Source organism: Acomys minous (genome assembly GCF_964271855.1).
Source record: "Acomys minous genome assembly, chromosome: 13".
In the NCBI taxonomy this organism is placed as follows: domain Eukaryota; kingdom Metazoa; phylum Chordata; class Mammalia; order Rodentia; family Muridae; genus Acomys; species Acomys minous.
Window position 1 is genome coordinate 12605403 of NC_140495.1, and position 24269 is coordinate 12629671.

The 24269-nt window shown below is 44.3% G+C and overlaps 1 protein-coding gene across 23 annotated transcripts in view; it reads right to left on the reverse strand.

Moving 5' to 3' along the window:
• Positions 1–2816: 2816 nt before the first annotated feature.
• The window catches only part of LRRFIP2 (LRR binding FLII interacting protein 2), a 104621-nt gene continuing 83168 nt past the window's right edge, over positions 2817–24269 (reverse strand). For 10 of the 23 annotated variants that reach the window (XM_084753244.1, XM_084753245.1, XM_084753239.1 and 7 more), the window contains 9 exons: positions 19927–20019; positions 18317–18409; positions 13309–13410; positions 12940–13072; positions 11209–11258; positions 7461–7581; positions 4668–4747; positions 3627–3731; positions 2817–3084 (listed from right to left, as the gene is read on the reverse strand). In XM_084753244.1, coding sequence (XP_084609370.1) covers positions 2974–3084; positions 3627–3731; positions 4668–4747; positions 7461–7581; positions 11209–11258; positions 12940–13072; positions 13309–13410; positions 18317–18409; positions 19927–20019 — 888 coding nt within the window. In that variant the 3' untranslated portion in view covers positions 2817–2973. The remainder of the gene's footprint in view (positions 3085–3626; positions 3732–4667; positions 4748–7460; positions 7582–11208; positions 11259–12939; positions 13073–13308; positions 13411–18316; positions 18410–19926; positions 20020–24269) is intronic. The other 13 variants (XM_084753230.1, XM_084753248.1, XM_084753243.1 and 10 more) reach the window with 3 other exon arrangements.

Consider the following 24269-nt stretch of genomic DNA (forward strand, 5'->3'; position numbering starts at 1 on the left):
AAAAGGAGGGTGCAGACAAAGTGTCTGTAGTTGTTAGAAATGGACACAGCTAGAGAGAGACCTTACACTTAGTACTGGGCGATGGCAGAGGTGACCTGAGGGTCAAGCCTCCACTCACTGAAGCCTTGGCATGTGGATACGCAAATTCACTTGATGGCTTGAAAGCCATCTGCCAAATATTGCCCATGAACTCTGCCACACCTTCTCTGTCATTCATAATGTACTTTACTTTGAGACAGGGTCCCTCTGTGTAGCCTTAGTTGGCCTAGACTCACTTTGTGGACCTGGCTGGCCTCGAACTCACAGCGATCTGCCTCCCAAGTGCTGGGATTAAAGGTGTGCACCACCACACCTGGCTGTACTTTACTCTTAAACATAAGCCAAAATAAATCTACCCATAAGGTGTTAACATAAGAAAAGTCTGTTAGCAACACTGTGTGTAAGAGTGTTAGTCTTAGGGCTGGAGAGTTGGCTCAGTGGTTAAGAGCACTGTCTGCTCTTCCAAAGGTCCCCAGTTCAATTCCCAGCACCTACATGGCATCTCACAACTATCTGTAACTCCAAGATCTGACACCCTCATATCAATGCACATAAATTAAAATTAAATTTAAAAAGTTAAAAAAAAAAAAAAGAGTGTTAGTCTTGATGGGAGAACTGAGACTCCCTTATCAGTGATCAAAGCTAATTTATTATTAGGGACAAAACTTAAACCATCCTTGCCTGGTCTTTTAACTAACTGGTAAGACTTAAGTTAGCCCATTCAGTGGCTCTGAGCGCCTCTCTAGGTGTTCTTGTTTGGAGCATCCTGGAAAAGCAAAAAGGAGTCGGCCTCAGCAGCTATTTTGCCCTTCTCTGGCTATGTCTCTCTTTTTTCCTCCTCAGTCATTCTGTTTTGGAGTTACTTTGGAATTGAGGAATAACAGGGCTGGTGAGAAATATGACAAGGACCAAGATTCGCCAATAACACTCAGAGGACAGATTATCCCTCAAAATGAGGCACTGTCAACAATGATGAGGCTGCTCTTTGAAGTGGGAAATGCTTATGGACATTTCAGGAACCACTTCTCCGGAGCCTTTCATAGGACCTGAGCTTAACTAGCTGTCAGACCACTGGCCTGCCCAAGGTGACCTGCTTCATCAGCAATGCACACCCCTGCTGCCTTTGTTCCTTCTTGTGAACCGTTAACACTTTGAAAATTAATTTGCACTTCTGGAACCTTTTGTCTGTTCTTCCCAACATGGCCACGCAAAGTGAATGTTTCTTTGCCTTCACTGTTCAACTGTGGTGACTTGCTAGGATGAGTAATCAAGTCTAGTCCACTGGGAGTTATACCCAGGGCTTTCTCTGAAACCTGTAATAAAATATGTACTATTCCGTGCCCAAACAAGCAAGCACTCAGCCCAAGGATGAGCACCCAGGGTTTTAAAGTAAGTAGAAGACAGACCACAGCATGCAGTGATAAAGGAACAGAGCCACTTCCATTGCAAAGACTAAATAAGGGATAGGCCAGGCAGGGCTTCTCAGAGGAGAGGCTAATGAGCCCAGGAGGAGCAGGGCTGAGTGACTTGAGTGGAAAGGAAGAGGTGCCATCTAGGTGTGAAGAGCTGCAGCCTCACCCCTACCCATGCAACTGTTGCTCCTGTTAGCAGCAGCACAGATCCTCTCAGATCAGGATGTAGTTTCCATATCCTAAAAAGGAAGGGCTAGTGACTAAAGAAGGAACAACTGTCATTCACTTTTGAGTTAATTTTATTATCTAGTTGCAACTGTATATTTATTACGAGGCTTTGATTCATTAGAGTTTTCCTCAATATAGTTTCTTTGTAAACACTTTGAGCTACAGTAACCATCCCCATGAAACCACCTTGATTCTGACACAAGAGAATCACAAGCCCTATAAAGTGGCTATAGTGGGGTAGGGGCATCTTGAACTGGGCTCTTCAAAGATGAATTTAAAGCTGTTAAGCGTTTTATATTCTAGAACCAGGCATGTTGGTACATGCCTGGAATCCCAGCACTCAATGGGGATGACTGTGAGCTGGAAGCCAGCCTGGGCTACACAGACCCTGTCTCTCAAAACACTAAGTTCTGTATTCTTGATCATCTCATCTTGAGAAAAGAAAAGCAGGACAGGACTGGACACGGTTGCCATGATTTGTCCTAAAGGTTTCTGTAACAGTGACTGCCCGCAGCCAATCCTGGTTGGCAGAAAAGGTGTGTCAAATAGGTTTTTCAGGCAGATTCCCTACCTGCCTGCACTGTCCCTCCCTCGAGCTTGTCTGAGGATTCATTTCACAAATAAGCAGCAGATGAAAACACAATATAGCACAGTGGATACAGAGACTAAGGACTGTATTCTTAAGAATATAGTCCTGGACTTACTCTGCCCCATGCAATAAAGTTTAATGTATACTCCCCATCTTTTGCTAACATTTTTATATAAATTTAAATATCTTACCCCCCAAAAAAAGCTTTTTCCTCCAAACATAAATTTGAGTGACTCACAGACCTCCCCCACCCTGAACACATCCTCAGTGAAATGTAAATGCTCTGTTAAGAAGAGGAATCTTGGCCACTTGGTCTCTGAAGCCTGTGTCACACCGTGGAGAAGGCACTTGTGGTTTTGAGGTCTCCAGCAAGTGTCTCAGCGCTCAGAATGGCCATCCTCCAGAACCACACCAAGGCCTCCCAAGTGCCCAGTCAACAGGGCAGCTGGAGGGAGAGGTTGAGAAAATGTGATTCTAGAATGTTGAAAATAAAAACAGCACAGTCTAGTTCTCACTATAGAGTGAACTACAAACAAAATTCAAATTCATGACGATTAAACCTGCTTCATTCTCATAAATTATAAAATACAAAGGTGGCTGTTTAATGACAAGACTCAAACAGTACTCGAAGGGGTTCATGTCAATGTACAAAAGTCAGCGTCTCTGGGCAAGGCCCTCAGAGCACCCAGGTGGAAGGCCGCCTCCCTACTGCTGGGCTAGAAGGGCCGTCCTGTTGGCTTTCATCTTTTCCAGACGCTTTGCCAGGTGACTGTTGGTCATTTCCATCTCCTCAATCTTGTCCAGTGCTGTCCGTAGCTGGAGACAAAGCATTGTCACTTTATGTGGTCGAAAGAAAGCCCAGCACCCTTTCCCTCCTGCTTTCTGGGAAATGGACACTTAGCTAATAGTGAGAGCCATGTACGGAGTCCCCAAACAACTGCTGCCTTTCTCTAGGCAGCTAGGGAACTAAACAGTGGTGCTGAAAATTGTTTAAACCACATAAGGTGTGTAAAAGTGGCAAAAACTGATGTCATCTGAAGCAACACCCAAAAATACATTTTTATGTGCTGCCTTAAAAAAAAAAAAAGGCAGCCACTATGCAGGTCCAAAGCCGACATACAAGTGGCTCCACTGTTCCTGTATGAGGTCTTGGTTTTGGTTATTTGAGACAAGGTCTCATTATGTAGACCAGGCTGCCCTCAAATTAACAGATAGGCCTGCATCTACATCCAGACCTCTGGGGTTAAAGGCATGTGCCACCATACTTGACTAAAGTCAAATTTCTTACGTAGTGTAGAATTTTCCCACAGAATTTGTCTTTAGAAATGTGTTCTCCAAAATGATGTTAACACAAGTACCTCTCGTTGTAGTTTCCTCTTCTCTGCTTTTAGGTCATCTTCAATTTTCTCAGCGTTCTCAGCAGCAGTTTTGTACCTCAGCACCTGCCCCTCAAGCCGGCTTATCTGTAAATATGAGCACACAGGCCTCTGGGGTTTGCCACCACTGCTTGGCAGCCAAGGATCCCAGAAATACAATTGCAGAGTCTTCACTAGAATGCTGATGTCCCAAGTTAAGTCTCTAGGCTCATGAAATGCACACAAAGGCATTTTTTTTCTTAAGAGGCACTGTTTTTTAATTCTCTATAGAAATATCTACAAAAAGCAATGGCAGCTGCAAAATACTGTTTTTAAAAATCAATACATCTATTTACTGTGGGCACACAAAGTCGGTGCTTGTTTTATATCTACTTGGAGAGGAGGGACCCTCCATTGAGAAAACACCTCCACAAGATTAGGCTGTGGGCAAGCCTGTAGGGCATTCGTTAGATTAACTATCAGTGGGGGAGGGACCAGCAGATTGGGTGTTGCCAGCCCTGAGCGGGTGGCCCTGGGTTCTATGAGAAAGCAGGCTGAGCAAGCAGTAAGCCACACCCCTCCATGGCCTCTGATCGGCCCCTGCTCCAGGTTCCTGCCTTGCTTGAGCTCCTGTCCTGACTCCTTTCGGTGATGAACAGAAGTATGGAAGTGTGAGTGATGAGCACCTGCCCTTCCCTCCCCAAGCTGCACTTGGGCATGGTGTTTCAGCACAGCCACAGAAACCCTAACTAGGGCAAGATAAGACAACACGTGGCGACCAGTTGTCTCCTGCCATATGGGTCATAGGATCAAACTCAGGCTTAGCAGCAAGTGTCTCCATCTGCGATGCCGTCTTGCTGGCCCAGTCCTTGATCTTTAGAGCAAATATAAAGCTGGATTGCCCCACCAGGTGTTCTCTGGTGGCTTTTCAACTCTAATACCTGCAGAAACTCAAAGCTCTAGCCACTTCGATGCAAGAGGCTGAGAGGCATCTGATTGCATTTAGTGGCCTTAAGTCATTTGGTGCCTCACAGGAGTACTTACACTTTGTTCCAAGGTGGTTATGTCTTGTTCTGCTTTGGAAAGCTTGAATTTATATTCACTAATTTGTCTATTGGCATCTCCTAAAACAGAAGATAACAATGAATTACTCATCTCCAGAGATAGTTGTAAGCAGCAACAAAAGACATGCAGTTCAGGTTCTAGGTGCTACGTACTGCAAGAAACTCGTGCACCTCAGCTCAGCAGCATCCCGAGGACCAAGAGTCAGAAGCAAAGGCCATCTTTCCCCCTAGACCAGTGGTTCTCAACATGTGGGTCTCGACCCTCATGGGGTCACATATCAGCTATCTTGCGTAACAGATACACTGTGATTCATAAGTGTAACTTTGCTAGTGGCAACAAACTAATTTTATAGTTGGGGGTCACTACAACATGAGGAACTTTACTGAAGGTTCACAGCATTAGGAAGGGTGAGAACCACTGCTCTAGATGTTTATGAACAGACCTTTGAGAAAGGAAGCTCGCAGGGTGGCAATGGCCCTGCAGCCTCTGGGCCCCTGCTCTCACACACACATTGTCTGACTCAAGTCTTTACCAGCCTCAGTAAGATGCACTCACCTCCACAACGCTAGTGAACTCTAACTTCTTCCCTTGCTCACTCTCTTTATAGCAATCATGCTGGGTAACACTGTGTATATGTAAAGAGAAGGGTCCTGCCCCAGTTGTCTTAAATCTACTATGTGCCTAGCCAAATGCTTTGCATGTGTGCTTCAAAAAAGCTGAGATAAATGCTTTTTGTAACATGGCAATATTATAGGTCTAGCTACAAACCATTAGATGCCTATCATACCCAAGAAATAAAGAACTTAGAAGTTTAGAAATTGGGGTGGGGGGGATAAAACTTCCACCAGAATCCTAAAGTTAACAGCTTTACCTTTTGAAGATTACACAGTTGCAAAGTCTGTAGAACATAAATCATACCTAACACACCAAAGGAAATAAGCTCCCGAGAACTTGGCTGTATTTTCACATGAACAGCAGTAGGCCTGCCTGTGCGGTGCTCAGTGAAAGCAGTTTTGCTGTTGAACAGTTACTATCACCTTACAGGAACAGGAACCACAAATGGTAGCACCTACTTGTAATCCCAAATCCCAGTACTTGGGAGGCCAAGACAAGAAGACCATGAGCTTGAGGCCAGCCTGGGCTGCACAATAAGACTGTCTCAAAAAACAGATAAAGCAGCTATCGCAAGGGTCCCCTGGGAGTGGAGAGAGCATTCCATTCATGAGCTCTACAACAGAAATTACAGTCCTTGCTGTTTTTACATTCGTATCTCCAATAACCTATTATCAAAATGTGCAGGTTTTTTTTTTTAATCACTTTCAAACATGATTCCACACCTACTTGGCTCTAGGAAGCAATCACAATCATGCAGATGCTGGCTTGTTCCTCTTTAACTCGACTCCTTTTGAATTTGCTGCCTCAGCAATCTTTCAAACCCTACTCGTGCTGCCGGCATCCTCTGCACTGGTGAGGCTCACCATCCCCGCATTCTAACTGGCCTGCCCACATTCTGTCATGTTCCTGTCCCTCTACGCCAAAGCAGCTGGAACACTACTCACCAAGGAGTATGAGAGACCTGAAGTCCAAAGGAGGAAGTAACACTAACCACAGAAGTTATTAGTAACAAGCTTCAAACTCCAGAATTCCTCCATTCAGCCTAAGTCCAATTGTTAGATGAAAAGATCACAGACAGCAAGATTTTAAAGTCCATTATCAGAAAAGCCATTACAAATTAGGTAAATAAGTCCCCATTATAACTTACATACCACTACCAACGGGGTAACTGTAATAAGAATGGATGCTGGGACAACTCGACTGTGGGATTCAGTGACCACAACAGACACTTAAAAAACAACACGCTGGGGCTGCAGAGATGGCTCAGAGGCTAAGAGCACTGGCTGCTCTTCCAGAGGTCCTGAGTTCAAGTCCCAGCAACCACATGGTGGCTCACAACCATCTATAATGTGATCTGGTTCCCTCTTCTGGCCTGCAGGCATGCATACAGACAGAACACTGTAAGCATAAATAAATGTTTTTTAAAAACCAAAAAGCAATGGGCTGGAGATAGCTCAGTGGTTAAGAGCACTGGTTGCTCTTCTAAATGACCTTGGTTCAGTTCTCAGCGTCCACATGCCAGCTCACAGCTGTCTGTATTCTGGCACCCTCACACAGACATGTAGGCAAAACACCAATATACATTAAAAATAAATCTTTAAGGAAAAAAACCCAAGCATGGTGGCAAACGTCTTTAATCTCAACACTTGAGAAGTAAAGGTAGGCAGATCTCTGAATTCTAGGCCATCCAGGTTTACATAGTGATTTCAGACCACCAGGGACTATGTAGAGAGACCCCGTCTCAAATAAACCAATGACATGGGGTCAAAAGTAGAAAGGAAAAAACAAAACATAATTTGGGTAAACAAACTATATTTTGTAGCCTTGTTTCTAATTTCATGTAAAGATGGATTATTTATTTATTTATTTTGGTTAAAAACTAGGAAATTTCAAAAACAACATTAATATGAGCTGATCTTAAATCTTCCAAGATGAATTCTAAAGAAATCTTAGTAATCCCACACCAGAGCTCAGAGACCATACTCAGGCAGTGACTGGACCATGGCATCCCTGGGACTCCCAGATGAGCAGAACCCTTACTCAGCTCCTAGGTGGCCAGGACCACTCTCCTGGACTCCAGCAGCACACACAATCCAACTCTATACCAAGGATGCATGCTACACACCAGTGCAGACTGGCCCGTCTCCTGGTACCTACTCTGCATCTCGATGAACTGCAAGTCTGAGCCGTTCTGCAATCCTGCTAGGTCCCCGGATGTGCCATCATTCCTGGAACACTTCTGCCGTTCTTCCTCTAACTGCAGCTTCAGTTTTCTAATCTGAAACAGAAGTAACCGTCACCAGTGAGATCAGTGTCTGTGTCAGTTTCGTTACCTCTCTTTGGTGACACTGGGGGTAAAGCCCAGGGCCTCAGGCATGCTAAGCAAACACTACCATGGAGCTGTAGCCATAGCCCTCTCTTTTACTTTGAAATAGGCCCTCACTAACCTGCCTGGGCTGAAATAGGCCCCCACTAACTTGCCTGGGCTGGCCTCGCACTCACTCTGCAGCCCAGGAAGACCCAGAACTTGGGATTCCCCTTCCTCAGCCTCCCACATACATGGGATTGCGGACCTGTGCGGACAGGCCTGGATGGAAGATAAGTGTCTTGAGTCTGTGTGTGTGCATGCATAAGTGTGCATACATAGAGGCCAGACGACTATATCAGATGCCTTCCTCAGCTGTTCTTCATGTTATTTTGAGACAAGGATCTCTCGGCAAACCTGGCGCTAATCAATTTGGCTACGCTGGCTAGCCAGCAAGCTCCATAACCCTGTGTCCACCTCCCCAGCGCTGTGCCTACTGAAGCATGCTGCGGTGCCCACTACTGGGAATTCAAATTCAGGCCACAGGCTTGCACTGCAGATGCTGTAAGACCATGTCCCAACAGCCGTTCTCTTAGATGGAGCCCAGTGGCCATATCATATACAAAGCAGATCCTTCTTATATTAACAAGTCATACAAACCATTCAAGTACCGTTTTCCCTATGAGACAAATGGCTCTAGGAATTTGATATAAACAGAGAGGAATGGGCTTCAGAAACCTGGTGTCCCAATAAAGACTTCTATTTTTTTTTATTATCTATGTGTGTTTACATGAGTATATCTTTTGAATATTTTTGTTTGTTTCTTTTTGTTTTTTGTTTTTTGTTTTTTTTTTTTTGAGACAGGGTTTCTCTGTGTAGCCTTGGCTGTCCTGGACTCACTTTGTAGTCCAGGCTGGCCTCAAATTCACAGTGATTCACCTGCCTCTGCCTCCCAAGTGCTGGGATTAAAGGTGTGTGCCACCACACCTGGCCTTGGTTGCATTCTTAAAAATAACTCTATCCACAGTCCTGAGGGAGAACATAACTCAGGGCTTGGACAGTGAGGATAAAATGGGAAAATGAAAACTTTCAGGGGAGAAAATTTAAGAAATTGGCCCGGCTTCTTTTAAATATTTTTTTTAGTCTTATTAAAATTAAATTTTTTCATGCGTAGCTAAGACTTTTTTATTTTTTTAACTTTTTTATTTTTTACATATTCATTTATATTATTACACATATATACAATAAACTACCTATAGCAAGAAGAACAATGACACAATCAGGAATCATATACATGTTACATATATTCTTAGAGTTTTGGCTACTTGTATTTGACAGCATTGAAGAAAACATCTTTCCTATCTTGGTGCATCTAAAATTCTGAATGTAAATCAATATCTATCATATCTTGTCATTATCAACTTAAATAGTTAAGCCTTCTTGTTTAATTTTTTTACTTGTATGTATGGGCACTCATTCTATGCACTTATGACTGAATGACAGAAGACAGCATCAGCCAGAAGAGGGCGCCAGATCTCATTACAGATGGCTGTGAGCCACCGTGTGGTTGCTGGGAACTGAACTCCAGACCTCTGGACTAGCAGCCAGTGCTCTTAACTACTGAGCTATCTCTCCATCCTTTGTTTAGTTTTTTAGAGATAGGCTGAATACTTAGAAAACTTTGAATACACAAATTAATTGGAAGCAGCACAAATGGATGGCTTTCCCAGTGGCCTCTCTGCTGCCAGAGATCAAGAGAAAGCTGAGCACTAGCTTTGCCACTGCCCAGTGGGAAGGGCAAGTGCTGATTTCAGACTCAATGGCTGCTCCTTTGCCCTTTGCACACCCATGGGGTAGCCTTGAGAGAATTATCCCACCATTCCTATCACACCCAAAAAAGGGCATCCTTTTGGCACTCTTACCCGAAGGCCCTGTACCATGCTTAACCTCACCCCCAAAACTTCTCCAGTGCCTCTGGAAGTACCAGCCTGCCACCAACTGATGCTCCTGCCACAGCCTCATCTCAGATTACACCTTCCACCTCAGTACTCTCACAGACCCTGCCACTCCTGTAGCCCCACTGAGCAAGCACTGCTGCTTATGTCTTCACAGCCTGGAAATGGAATAGTTCTCTTGGGCTTTCCTCTCTGGAAGTCTCTGTTCTTAATCTCATCTGTTCAAATTAATATCTAACTACCTCACATCTTTACTGGTGTACTGTGCCTCTGTCGTGTAGCTCCTGACTTGTGCTCCCCAAACTACCCCCTATCTCCCCACCCCCCACCGCAAGACAGGATTTTTTGGTTTAACAGCCCTGGGAACTCTCTTTGTAGACTAGGTTGGCCTTGAACTCAAGAGATCTGCCTGCCTCAGCCTCCCAAATGCTGGACTTAAAGGCATTAAAGGCCTTTTCAATTAATTAATTAATTAAAGGCATGCACCACCATGGCTACTATTCCCTATCTTAAGTCTTAGCCATTTCAATACACGCCTAGAGTGCTCCCATAATGCACCTCAGCTTCTGGACCACCTTCTTTTCAAGAATCCTGTCATCTACCACGTCTTGCCCTTAGCTATATAACGGATTTCATCATTAGACAGCCAGTCCCTAGATTAGTCCACATATGCTCTAACCCTGGCTGCTGATCTCCCAGTTCATTCTCTCTAGACCCTAACAGTCGCCCTCAGCCGCATTCACTTCCACTCACTAACCCATCTTCTCTCAATGGCACCTGATCTCTACTTGGAGGTCCTCTCAACAGCTGTCACCCAGCATGGCCATCATGGTCTTCTATAACCACCCCTTGCCCTGGCCAAGTTAACTCTCTATTGACAACATGCCGTAACATACAGCTGAATGCAGCTGGAAAAACACATCAGTTCACAGAAACGTTTCACATACAACACAGCTTACTTCACTCTTATTGGATTGCTTGACGTCTTTCTACTAAGGCCTACCAGGGCATGGATTTTTCAAGTAAATCCACAACAACCTGATTGTGGCTGGAAGCAGACTGGGTACAGAACATTAAGTGTGCTCATGTGGGGCAGAGGCATGTCTTCCACAGAGGAATGTCAACAGATGCTGCCTTTAAGGAACAGCACCATCCAGTCAGGGACTCACACTGAGGGACAGCTAAGGGAGGCCAGGGAAGGTCAGGGGGAGGGGGGAAGGGGCGAGCAGCAAGCTCTGTATACATTCTCTACATTATTTTTGAGACACAAAATTTGAATTAGCTTTTCTTCTTTTAAATGACACTTAAGTACTAAATTTAGAAAAATATTTCTGGTTTTTGGTTTTTTGTTTGTTTGTTTGTTTTGGTTTTGGTTTTTTGTTTTGTTTTGTTTGTTTTTTTGTTTGTTTTTTTGTTGTTGTTAATTTTTGAGATAGGGTCTCACTATATAGCTCTGGCTGTCCTGGAACTCACTATGTAGACCAGGCTCAAACTCATACAGATCCACCTGCATCTGCCCCCCCGAGTGCTAGTTAGATTAAAGACATGCACCACTACACCCAGCTATTTCTAATAAACACTTTTATTTATTAGCATTTTACTGTCAATCTTAGATAAACTAAGTTAAGATGAGTAGACGTCTTACCTGTGACAGGAGCTCTTCTTTTTCTCCAGCAAGTTTCCGTAGCCTCACATCTGGAACAAGCGGGAAAGCTGTAAACTGAACTTTCAAAGGTGCTCACAAAAAGCCAACATCTAATAAATTACATTATGTACACTCTGAACATGAAAAGATGCAAAGACTTTAATTGCAACAGAAAGAAGACTTTATTCCCCCAAACATACTCCCAGCCAGTGACAGTTATGACATCAAATAAAATACCTGCTCCTGCTGGATGTGGTGGCTCACACCTTTAATTCCAGCACTCGGGAGGCAGAGGCAGGCGGATCTTTCTGAGTTCGAAGCCAGCCTGTCTACAAAGGGAATCCAAGACAGCCAAGGATACACAGAGAAACCCTGTCTCAAAACAACCAAAAAGAACAAAAAACAAACAAAAACCAAAAACCTGCTCCTAGAGCAGTGACTTTCTGCCTAAAGACAATCTACAGTCCAGAGAAAACCATTTTTGCTGTTGTTGCAAAAGTGGGCGAGTCTTTCCCAGCTGTCTTCAGAGGCCCCACCCTTGGTGGGAAAGTGGAGCAAGAGTGGAACTCAGGAGAGCGGAGCCTGCAATGCTAAGGCGGGAGTGGTGAGTGAGCTACTCTGAGCCCCACGGTGAAACTGAAAGAGCATGGCAGATCAGAATGCTAGGAGTGGGCTTAAACCATTGCGTAACCCTGGGGCTGGCTCACTGATGGCCACAAGACAACAGGCGTATGGAGCCTGGGCTCCAGCCTGGGGCAGATGCACAAGGCAGCTTCTTCCTAGGCGGGAACAGGCCCTGGGCTGAGAAGACATCGCTAGTTCATCTAAAGCAGCAGCTCACAGCTGGCCAAGGAGCCCATCATAAGCAAGGTCAGCCACGTCAGTTCTAATTCCCGGGTCCCCAAAAGGAAGAGGAACCCCAGAGCTGCTCATTGCCATCTTCAGTTCTACACACTATCAGGATGTGAACAGTCATGAATGGGAACAACAAACAGTAAACTTACTTAAAAGATTCTTGTGCTGTTTTTTTATTTTCATAACTTGATTGTATGGTTTTTAAGTGTGGGCTTGTAAATGACAGCATCATGTAAACTGTCAAAGGTGAGCACTCCTGGGCTGGAGAAATGACTCAGAGGTCAAGAGCGCCGGCTGCTCTTCCAAAAGTCCTGAGTCCAATTCCCAGCAACCACATGGTGGCTCACAGCCATCTATACTGTGATCTGATGCCCTCTTCTGGCCTGCAGGCATACCTGCAGGCAGAGCACTGTATACATAATAATGAATACATAAGTCTTCAAAGGTGAGCAATCCTGTAGGATCTCCCGCCTAGCTCACCTGCATCCCTTACCAAAGCGCTCAACAATTAATTATATTTCTAGAATTCTACATGAGACAATATGCCTACTAACCTTAAAATATTTCACCCTGTGCTGTTCTTCTAGTGCCTCACATTCCCTTAAGAAAACTATACACACACACACACAAACAAAAATAAAACAAAACAAAACAAACCACAAGCTCATTTTAAGTGAAAGGTGATGTGTATAAACCTGCAATGCTTCAGCCAGTGCTTACCCACATGCTGACTCCATAGCTGGCTTCCCAAGATCAAGGCTGTCTGAGGACAGTGTGTCCGACTCCTCCTTGGCTACACAGCCCACACGCTGTGCCCGCCCCACCCCAGGCTAGAAGGCCAACATCAACCTAGACACATAGCAAGCAGTGTCTCACCTAGCGGCCCTTCTCCTGCAGACTCCAAGACCTGCGCGGCTTCCTGAGACACAGCAGTGATGGCTCCAGCTACAGGTTCATGATTGACATCACCGTTGGGAGTGCTGTCTGGGATTATAACTAAGCCATGTTTCTGTGGAGAAGAAAAAAATCTAGTATCACAAACAATAACCCACATAGAAACTGTAAATTCTGTTGAGGCATCTCTGCAACAGTGTTTGTTTGCCATGGGTAAAAACTAGTTAGAATTAGTTAAGTGCTGTCCCTCTGTGGAGCAAAGAGCTCCATCCACCGTCCTATCGAGACTGTTGTTTATGGTCAGGAGAGAAGTAAGGCAAGAGGAGGGGAAGAAGGCCCAGGCGGACATACCTCTGCCGTCTTCACTGTCTCCTGCAGGGCAGCCAGCTCCTCTCTGAGCACATCTCGCTCATGCCTGAGGCAGGAAATGTGTTCTTTCTGTCTCTCTAGGGCCTGGTTTTAGGCAGGGTTGCAAGGGCAAGAACAGCATAGAAAAAGAGCAAGAGAAAGGTGACTAATCCAGTAAGCAGGTGAGGCCTCCAAGCAGGAGGGTGGAAGCATGGGAGTGGCAGCAGGCAGGGAGGGAGCAGCCTGTGTGCACAGCTGCACAAGAGGTTAAACAGAGAGGAGCGCTCATGCATGAACTTGGCGAGACATGCTCATCACATGAAGACCAGCTTTACACACAAAAATTTCCTGCCTGGCTTCCCCAGGACATGTTCACTTGGTGAACAACAAGAAACCCAACACATTTCATTTCATGTTTAACGAAAGTAGTTTAGTTAAGAATGTGCTTGATTTTTGCCAGGCGTGGTGGGGCACACCTTTAATCCCAGCACTCGGGAGGCAGAGGCCAGCCTGGTCTACAAAGCAAGTCTAGGACAGCCAAGGCCACACAGAGAAACCTTGTCTCAAAAAAACAAAAACAAAAACAAAACAAGAATATGCTTGATTTTTAAATGAAATTGGTCTAGGAAGAAAAGCAAGCCTAGATAAGTGTTAGAGCCAAGTACTCAGCCACCACTTGACCCAGGAGCACATCTCCAAAGGGAGACTCAATAACCCGCTTATGTCAACTTAGTTAAGCACAGTGTGATTCATCTGGTTTTCTGATACACTGATAAAATGAGAAGAGTAAAAATCAAAAGAACACTGGCCCCACTGGGCAAAAGGAAGGGTTTCAAATCTAACTTCTGGGCCCTGACAGCAGGTCCTGCTTGCACTGGGGAGTACAGAGGATTTGGGAAGGCAGGTGGGCGAAACTGAAACCACACCCCAATATTAAGAGAAAAGCAGGGAGCACAGCAACTTGGTGGCAGCACTTTTTTTTTTACAAGAACCCTTCTGTTGCATATTTTTCCTGCATTTAATGTTTACTCTTATCACCAGGTCAAAAAGTGGTCAACGCTTAGTTACTTAAGGCTAGAAAGTGGTTTTTGTTTTTGTTTTCTGGTTGTCCTTGTTGCTGAACAGAGGGTCTCACATAGCCCAGGCTGGTCTTGAACTTGTTACACAGCCAAGGTTGACCTTGAACTCCTGGTCCTCCAGTGTCCACCTACAGTGGAATAACAGGCATGTGTTAACATGCCTCACTCTGGTTGAGTAATTTTTATTAAAACAAAAACAAAAACCAAAACCAAACATCATAATCCTATTCTGTGACCACGGGAACAAGGAAAGGACAGCACCACTGCACAGCACTGACTGTCACAGCAGGCAAGTGCTGGGGAAGTGTCCCTTAGGCAAAGCCCTCCCCTCACTTTTTATAGAGCGGTGTCAATACCTGACTTCTTTCCATAATTGTCTAGATTCTGAAGCCTTTAGCATTTGCTGCTAGTGTCAACAACCTTAACACCAAATGAACCATGAGAAGCAGCAGGGAGCACGTCCTGTCTGCAGCTGTGCCCTGAACCATGTGGGTTAGATGTGTCACGGGCACAGCAGTCACTGCAACACAAGTTAGCTGAGGGTTACGGAAGCATGCATGCACTTGTGCTACACTCACACCACGAGGCTGAGGAGCAGCTCACTCTCACAGTATGCTTTGTCAATAATCCCACTGAATACAAGACCTCTCAGGAGCAGACCAGTCTCAGGAATTCTAGCTTGTGTGCCTCCTTCCACAATTATAGTACTGGGTTTTGTTTTACTTTTAGATTTTCAATTTTCCTCTTCCCATAATTACAGATAGGAAAATAAAATATATCCTGTATATTTGTTCATTTCACCACAAAACTTGAAAGCTACTGAACTACCTTATAATTGGGTCAAATGTATTTGTTTTCGATCTGAAATCCTCAGTGCTGCCTGACCGCGTAACTACCACCTTGTGCCTGCTGGCAGCAATTGCCTCTGCCGGCAAATCGGACTAAAAGGCTCATCTTTGCAGAGATCTAAATAATCTTTGCCAAAGATGTAACATCTAATTTTTAGCAACAAAAAGCCAAATGGAGCTATGGAACTGGCTGAAATGTTATATAACAGGTTGAATAACCTCAGTTATTAAAAATGAGAATTAACTGTACCTGGGCTGGCCAGGAGCTCAGAGGCCTTTTTATATGCACGACTCAATTTCATTGTGGAGAAATGCCAGAGCCAGTGCTGAGAGAACTGATGTCTCCAAGGAAAAGTGAGAGAAAGCTCAGTTTTAGCCTTGATGAAGTTGTTGTATTTTATTCTTGAAAATAAAATGAGCTGAGTGATACATTGGGGACTGAAAGCAAGCCCTTTGGAAGTAAAAAGGCAGCTGGCTACAGTAGATTCAGCCTGGTCTATACAGTTTGTCTCAAAAAGAAAAAGATCCTTGTCTAGAGATGGAGCTCCATAGTAGAGTGTTTGCCTATCGGGTGTGAGCGCCTGGGTTCCATGCCTAGGACTGCAAAGGGCACAACCAGATGACATGACAGCTCCAGAGAGAAATGTGACAAGTGCTGGCAAAGGAATGCAGACATTCCATCCTTTGCTCGCTGCTCAGGAGAGTGTGTGCGGGCACAACTACTGCAGAATGTAGTCCTCAACACAAATAAAGCTATGAAGGGACTTAGCAATTCCACTTTTGAGGATATACCCAAAATAACTGAAAGCACAGCACCAAAGAGATAGTTGCACTATAAATCCAGGTGTCATTTACAAATAAATATGATACACATGTCCAGGGGAATGCCATTTAGTTTCAAAAAGGAAGACCATTTGCTGAGTGTGGGTGAAGAGTGCCTTAGAAGCAAACGGGAAGGTCAGCCTCAACTGCAGAGTAAGATCACACACACACACACACACACACACACACAGAGAGAGAGAGAGAGAGACAGACAGACAGACAGACAGACAGACAGACAGACAGAAATTAAATGAAAACTACAATTAAATCATATTATATCCATTCATCTTACACATACTATAATGCTGAAGACGCCGTAAGTGGACAAGTGCTGTGTGAGTTCACCTCGGTGAGGAACTAGAGTAGCTAACTCGGGGAGAGGGCGTGGCAGTGGCTGGCAGGAGGGGTGAGGAGGAGGCAGCTGCTTAGTGGGAACAGACGTAGCCGGGGAGGATGGGAACACTGCATAGCAACATGGCCGGGTTTAACTCCACTGGACTGACCAATGGTTAAGAAGGCAAATCATCATTTGTATTAAGCACAATTTAAAAGGAAGCTAAGGGAGGGATAACTTACTGTTACAACTGGATAAACTTTTTGAGTGGTGATGAAATGGGGAAAAAAATCTAAGTCCAAAAATGTTACACACTGTAGGTTTCTATTTATACAACATTCTTAAAATGGCAAAATTACAGAGTGGCTCCGTGGACTGGCAGGCAAGGGTAGGAGGGGTGTCTATAAAAAGGAGGCATGAAAGTGGCTTGATCTTCAGCATACACACCACAGACATGTCCTGGTGTGATGCTGAACTACAGCAAGACGTGACACTTTAGAGCAAAAGGCATGCAGGGATATCTTGGTATCATTTCTTACACTTGTATGTGAATCTTAATTTTCCTCAAAATGAAAATATTTACTTTTAAAAGGTTTATTATTGTATGAGTCGACACCCTCAAAGGTCAGAGGGACCACTCTCTGGAGATCAAAGTCAGTGCATTGCACTAGTAAGGCAAGCACTTTCCCCACAGAGCTATCTTAGCAGCCAAGAAGTTTACTTTTTACAAGTTAAATACATTATATCTTATGGAAAAATTCAATTAGAAGGCACATAATTTACATCCTAACCATCAGCATGTACGTTTCTTTCTTTTTTCCTTTTTGCGACAGGTCATGCTGTGTGGCCCTTGCTAGCCTAGGACTCATACACAGACCAGGCTAGCCTTCAACTCATGAGACCCACCTGCCTGCCTCATGCCTTGGATCAAAGGCAAGTGCACTACAACCAGCACTGGCATGTCTTTTTGGAGGGAAGACAAGGTCTGCTCAAGGGAGCTACTCTACGGGGGCAGTTTTACTCTAGCTAGCCGGCTAGTCCAAGGCAATCCATTTAAACCCTAAGAAATCAAACAAACGAGAGGCCCCAGGCCTGCTGACCCTGAGACAGCCATCCCAGACAGTGTGGACATTTTGAACTTTTCCTGTACAAACTTTCTGCTCTGTGCACTCGCTCCCAAGATCACTTCCCGTTCCCGAGGAAAAATGTATGTACCTGTAATTCATAGTCACAATGTATGGTTCCATGGTAAGATTTTTGGGGGTTTGATGGAATTTTGGAAACTTGGTAACTTAAGCTTCATAAAATGATCTAAAAGTATCTTCTGCTCTTTAACTCTCCACCCTTAGAACTAGGTATGTGACTACTCTTGCTACCCTCCCGCATGCCGGGAGTGCACCTGCAATGCTAAACAAGACAGCGCTGAGGAAGTCTTCCTTACCAGGCCCTACTGGAGAGTGCTGGGTTATAGTAAGAGATGATGTCATAGGTTGGCAGCCCTGCAGTCTTACATTCCTATCCCTTTCCATAACTAAACTGATTTGTAATCTCTTCCTATTTTATTCCCCAACAATTTACAAGATGACATCCTCCCATCTCCACCCCCCCTTCTTTTAATCCATACTTTTGTGCTGTAAGCACAACCAGCCACCCATTAGATGCCTGTGGCTGCTTTGTGGGTAAGAATCCTTATTTCATGGGGAATGAAGAACACTTCTTTTAAAGGTTACTATTTGTGAGCCTCACGAGCATGGCGTCTGGAAAGGGATGTTCTCTCTAGGTTTTTTCGAGAAGTCTCTGTCTTCTGCTTATTCTCATTGTCTAAACACGTAAAATTAAAATGATGGCTTTCTGGCAACCTCTGGGTTAAATTCTCTTGGTCTATCTCTCAGGAATGAGCTTCTCCAAAGCCCCACCTCCTCTCATACCCCAATTGTTTTATCTTTCCAGAGCAGGGTCTCTTGGAGGTCAAACACCTCTTTTGTCATGGTGTCTATTTTCTGCTGGAGGCGCTGATTCTCCTGAAGAAGAAGAAAGGGGGGTGGGGGTAATAAAAGCGGAAAGAAAAAAAGCAAGGGAATTAGGAGAAGGAAAACAGAACAAAAAGGAGATGGGTGAATTTTAAAAGGGAGGCGGGGAAGCCTATGATGACAGAAAAGGGAAAGATGGCATCCAGTGCGCCAGGGAGGACAGCAGGATGCGGCTAAGCGTGGGCTGCCATGTGCACAGGCCCTGGGTTTGATCCCAGCACCACAGGACAAGAGGGCAGGGCAAATGTCAAAAAGGGTATCAGAGTAACTAACTGCTTCAGCCACAGCTCTGTGGCAGCCAGCCGCCTGCCTTCCTGTGATAACTGCCCTTCTACCAAACATGGAACCACTTACATCGCAGAAGCAAACTAGTGTTTGCTTATGAACAAATAGTCCTTTACCACAGAGAGCAAACAGTAGCTTTTAATGTTACTTGGTAAACGAGAACTAAAAGAGGAGAGACGTATCTCAGCTTGATCACTTTGATCTTGTTGTTAAAACTGAAATACCAAGAATATCAAAAAGTATAAAAGAAACATTAGTTTTTAGAAAAATGGGGTTTTAACACTTAGAAGTTCTCAAACAAGGCTGCTAGGGGGCAACGATGATGTCCTAGTTGGCGCTAACATGGCCTGGAATCCCCCACGGGAAACATCTCGGGTGAGTAATTAATTGTCTTTATCAGGCTGGTGGGTAGGCATGTCTTCCAGAGATTGTCTTAATTGCTAATTGATGTGAGAGAGCCCAGTCGGATGGTCCTGGACTATATAAGGAAGCTATTTAAGGAATACAGGCTTTAGCCAGCCAGTGAGCTGGCCAGCTAGCACACAGCACCCTCCATGGTTTCTGGTAGGCCTCCTTGGTTGTTTCCCTGGTTAGAGACAATGCTGTGTGGAACAGCCACCAGTCCCGCCTTCAGGTCCCCTTAGTGATGGACTGTAACCTGGAAATGTAAGACGAAGAAGCCCTTTCCTCTTCCTCCTCAAGAACCATGTCCTACAGCATGGCATGTCACTCTGATGCTTCCTTTTCCAGCTTCCCATGATGTCCTCAGGGGAAGTGCTTAAGAATAAAAGAAATGGCCAAAACGTCTTCTATTAAGGGGAATTTTACAGAGTTCGTAGGCATTCATTTTTTAAGCTTGCCTTTTCAGGTTGGAAAAATTTTGAGAGACTCAAATGTTAACACAAGGAAACTCTTTATATCAGCAGTTCTCAATCCCTTTAGGGGACAAACAGGCCTTTCACAGGGGCCACCTAAGACCATCAAAACACAGATATTTACATTATTATTATTCATAACAGCAGCAAACTTACAGTTATGAAGTGGCAATGAAAATAACTTTATGGTTGGGGTTCACCACAACACGAAGAAGTGTATTAAAGGGTCTCAGCATTAGGAAAGTGGAGAACTCTGCTTTATAGGAATTTAATATTCCCCCAACATCTCCCACCATCCTATCCAACTTATTTTTCAAAAGCAAATATTTCCACAGTTCAAGGACATACCTCAATGAGCTCATCCCTCTGCCGAAGACCTTCTTTGAGTTCATCCATCTTATGCTGCAGCACACTGCACATATGTTTCTGCCTCTCTAACTCCTGTAATCAAGCAAATGCTATCGTTACAGAGGTCATGGGATAGATACTATGCTGAACACATGTAATTTCATATACAGGTCAAGGATGCCTTCCAGAGTCATGCAACTGATGAAAAGGGTCAAACTTTAAATCTCCATCTTGTATAATGAAGGTAAAAAAGGCAACAAAATGGATAGTAAAATGTAGGTATGTTTTTAAAAGGAATAACTTACAGTAAACTTTATTTTAAAAAATTCCAATATCAAAATAAATAAATAAATAAATAAATAAATAAAGGTAAAGTGGGGCAAGAAACTACATAAAATTACAATTTTTAGAATACTAAAGGTTGCCACAAAGTAAAGATAAGAATGACAAGCTACACAAGAAGTTATTAATTTACGTTCAGGGACAAAGATTTATTGCTGTTTTTCCATTTGGAAAACTCCTACATAAGATAATAACAACAACAAACACCCACTGGCAACATGAGAAACCAGGCTGAAGGTCAGGAAAGAAGAAAGGAACAGCTCCAAATAAAACACACTCACAGGAAGGGAGACACAGTAGCCATGTGTGTCATCACACACGGCTCACAAAGGACCATGGCTCTCTATGACAGAGACACTGGTAAAACCACAGAATGACCCACACAGTACACTGTTTTTCAGGATGACTTCTGAACAGCAAACACTGCATACAACTCAGATGTCCATGATTTGGGAGCTGCTAGGGTAAAGTGTCTACACAATGAAACAACCGCAGTGGGAAAGAAGTGAAGATTTGCAAGCTACAAGCAGAACAGCATGCAGTGCTGTTTTCTAAGAAAACAAGGCATGTGCTCCACTCTATTCCAAATGGTGTTATGTCTCTTCTTAACCAAAGTTGGCTAACATCTCTTCTCGGCTTATAAAAAGGAAAGGCAAATCACTGAATGGAAGAATTCCGCAGGGCTGGAGAGATCGCTCCGTGGGAACCTGTTGCTCTTGCAGAGGACCTGAGTTTGGTTCCCAGGAGTCACATGGTGCCTCACAGCATCTCCAGTTCCAGAGGATCTACCTCCTTCTTCTGACCTACACAACACCAGGCATGCATGTGGTACAGACATGCGTGAAGCAAAATGATTTTTTTAACTGATTTTTTTTTCCAAGACAGAGTTTCTCTGTGTAGCCTTGGCTGTCCTGGACTCACTTTGTAGACCAGGCTGACCTCAAACTCACAGAGATCCACCTACCTCTGCCTCCTAAGTGCTGGGATTAAAGGCATGCTCCATCACACCTGGCTGGATGAATTTTTTTTTTTAATATTTATTTATTAGGTTTACAGTGTTTAGCCTGCATGTACACCTGCAGGCCAGAAGAAGGCACCAGATCTCATTATAGATGGTTGTGAGCCACCATGTGGTTGCTGGGTATTGAACTCAGGACCTTTGGAAGAGCAAGCAGTGCTCTTAACCTCTGAGCCATCTCTCCAGCCCCCAAAATCTAGTTTTTGTTTTGTTTTGTTTTGTTTTTGTTTTTCCGAGACAGGGTTTCTCTGTGTAGCCTTGACTGTCCTGGACTCACTTTGTAGACCAGGCTGGCCTCGAACTCACAGCGATCCACCTGCCTCTGCCTCCCAAGTGCTGGGATTAAAGGCGTGCGCCACCACGCCCGGCTGGATGAAATTTTTAGAAATAGAAATTATAAAAAAGATTCCCCTCAAGGAAAGAGGAAAGTGAGGATGAAAAGACATAAGCTTTGAGTTCATGCTTTTGACTTCAGATCTGTCTATTTTTACATAAGTCAGAGTTCAACTGACAGCTCCTGTAGAAACAACCCAAGTCCCATCAGGTGAAGAATGTATGGTAAAAAGCATCACAGACAGGACAGTGGCTTGCCTTTTGAAAGAAGGAGCTTTCATCCGGAACCTGGGGGCTCCATGGGGAGCACTGTGAGTCAGGCACAGGACTGACGTACACGGATGGCGGCTGCCAAGGGCTGGGGAAGGGCCAAATGTCCCTATTTATTTAACTTCTTTAGAGTTTACTTTTGCAAGATGAAATGTACAGATTTCACACACAGCAGTATAAAAATATGTAACATCCCACTGAACTACACCCTTTAAAATGGCTAAAATGATAAATTTATTGTGGGTTTTTTTTTATCATAATAAAAACTATTTAAACCATTTCAAGTAACTTTTACAGCTGTATTCTGACTATACATAGCCTACTGTCCCAAAGTAAAGGCCACGTCAAGCAGTAACTACATCAGGGCTCCCATAGCCTCGCTGCTCTGAGTGAAGTAGAATGTATTTTGTCATACAAACAAACAAGACGGTCGCCTGATCTATCTATTTCATACTCTGGCTGCAGGGGCTGATGAAGTGAGGGAGTGAGCAGCGGGAGCAGCCCCAGGCCTGCGGGAAGAGCTGGCGGCGCTCCTTGGACGAAGGATAGGCCCTAAAGATAAGGCTAGAGCATGCTCTTCCACCAGAAAACATGGGGCTACCCATCAGTGAGCCCTGCAAGTACTGGAGAGTAAACCCAAAAGGGGCGCACAACAGCCAGAAGAGGGCGAATCTGAGCATCAGAGGAAACAGGCTGCAGTGCGCAACGCTGAACTCAACGTCACAAAGACACTTTTAAGAAGGACGATGGTCACTGTGAGAGAGCAACGACTCCTTATTTCCAAACTATAAAAGCAAAGGAGTCTTTATCTTGACTTTCAAAACTATGCAAACTGTCTCACGTAGGTAATAAAAAATGACGATCCTCCCTAAATATGGACACGATAAGAAGAAAAAGAGAATGGCCACACGCTAGTACATAAAGCATAAGGAAGTTAGAAAAGAAACACAGAAACAGCAGAAAAGAGCTACAAATCACTGACCTGGTGCGCAACCCACATCTAAAGTACAGTGATTAAAAACTGAAAAATGAGCAATTTAAAAAGATAAGGCATAAGACCATGAAAAGATACTCAAATCCAGTAGCTTTATCAGAGAAACACAAATCAAAGCTACACCCACTAGGTGGACAGACCTGAAAGGCCAAGCCCCGGTGAGTGATGGAGAGAGAGGCAGGGGCAAAAGAACAGCCACTAAAACAGGCCGAAACGCTGGCCCTGCTCCGGCCAGTCCACTGCGCCTCGGGTGGCTCCTGCAGTGTGCAGAGGACCTGACATCCCCCCCACAAGTGCTTAGACAAGGGAAGCAGCGCCCACACAAAAGCTACACAGATGTTCATGTCAGCATTTTTCATAAAAGGAAAAGCAACCCAAATATCAATTAATGGTGCTGGACCCCCCAACACATGTGGCTACCCTAACAATGCAATATTACAGGCCATAGAAAGAAATGAAACGCTTATACGTATGCTACAAAATGGATGAGTCGAGATTACTACACGAGGTGTAAGGTGACGAACATGAAAGGGTTCCTTTGATGACACTATTGATATCAAAGGATAGAGCGGGGAAGTCTATAGAGACATAAAGAAGATCAGTGGTTCTTGCAGCCCCTCCTCACCCTTTCATATTAAGGCAGAGTCTCCGGCTGAGCGCAGAGCTCACTGAGCTGTCTCTCTAGTCAGCTTGCCCAGGCCACCTGTCTCTGCCTCCTAGAGTCACAGGCGGGTTGCCGTGCACGGCATTTACATGGGCGCTGGGGACCCAAACTCCTGTCCTTACCTTTAAGGCAAGTGCTTTATCTACTCAGCCATCTCCAGAACATGTAGTCTGTCAAGATTAATTATTAAAAGTAGATGCCTAGAATGTGTTTTAAATACAGAGTGGGTGAGAAGGACAGGGCCAGGCTAACTATGGGTTGATGGCAGCAATGGGAAGCAGGTGGATTCATTAGATTATCTACATACTTTGGCTATGTTTAAAAATCAATATACATTTTAAAGACTTATTTTTTATTTTATGTGTATGTGTGAATATCTGCATGCATGTATATGTACCATGTGTATGCCGGTACCTGCAGATGCCAGAAGTGTGTGTCAGATCCCCTGTAACTGGAGTTACAAGGACTCCTGAGCTACCTGATATGGGTGCTGGGAACTAACCCCGAGTCCCGCTGAAGCGCAGCAAGTGCATTTACCACGGAGTCACTCCTCCATTAAAAACATTAGTAACACGCTTTTAAATGTCAGATAAGCTAGTTCCTTATTAAAGTAAGTATTAAGATACCATGGCCATGGAAGTTCATCAAGTGCTATACAACTTGTTGCTCCCTTTATTATGTCCAATTCAGATGTCTGTTTCTAACAATTCATCAACACATAC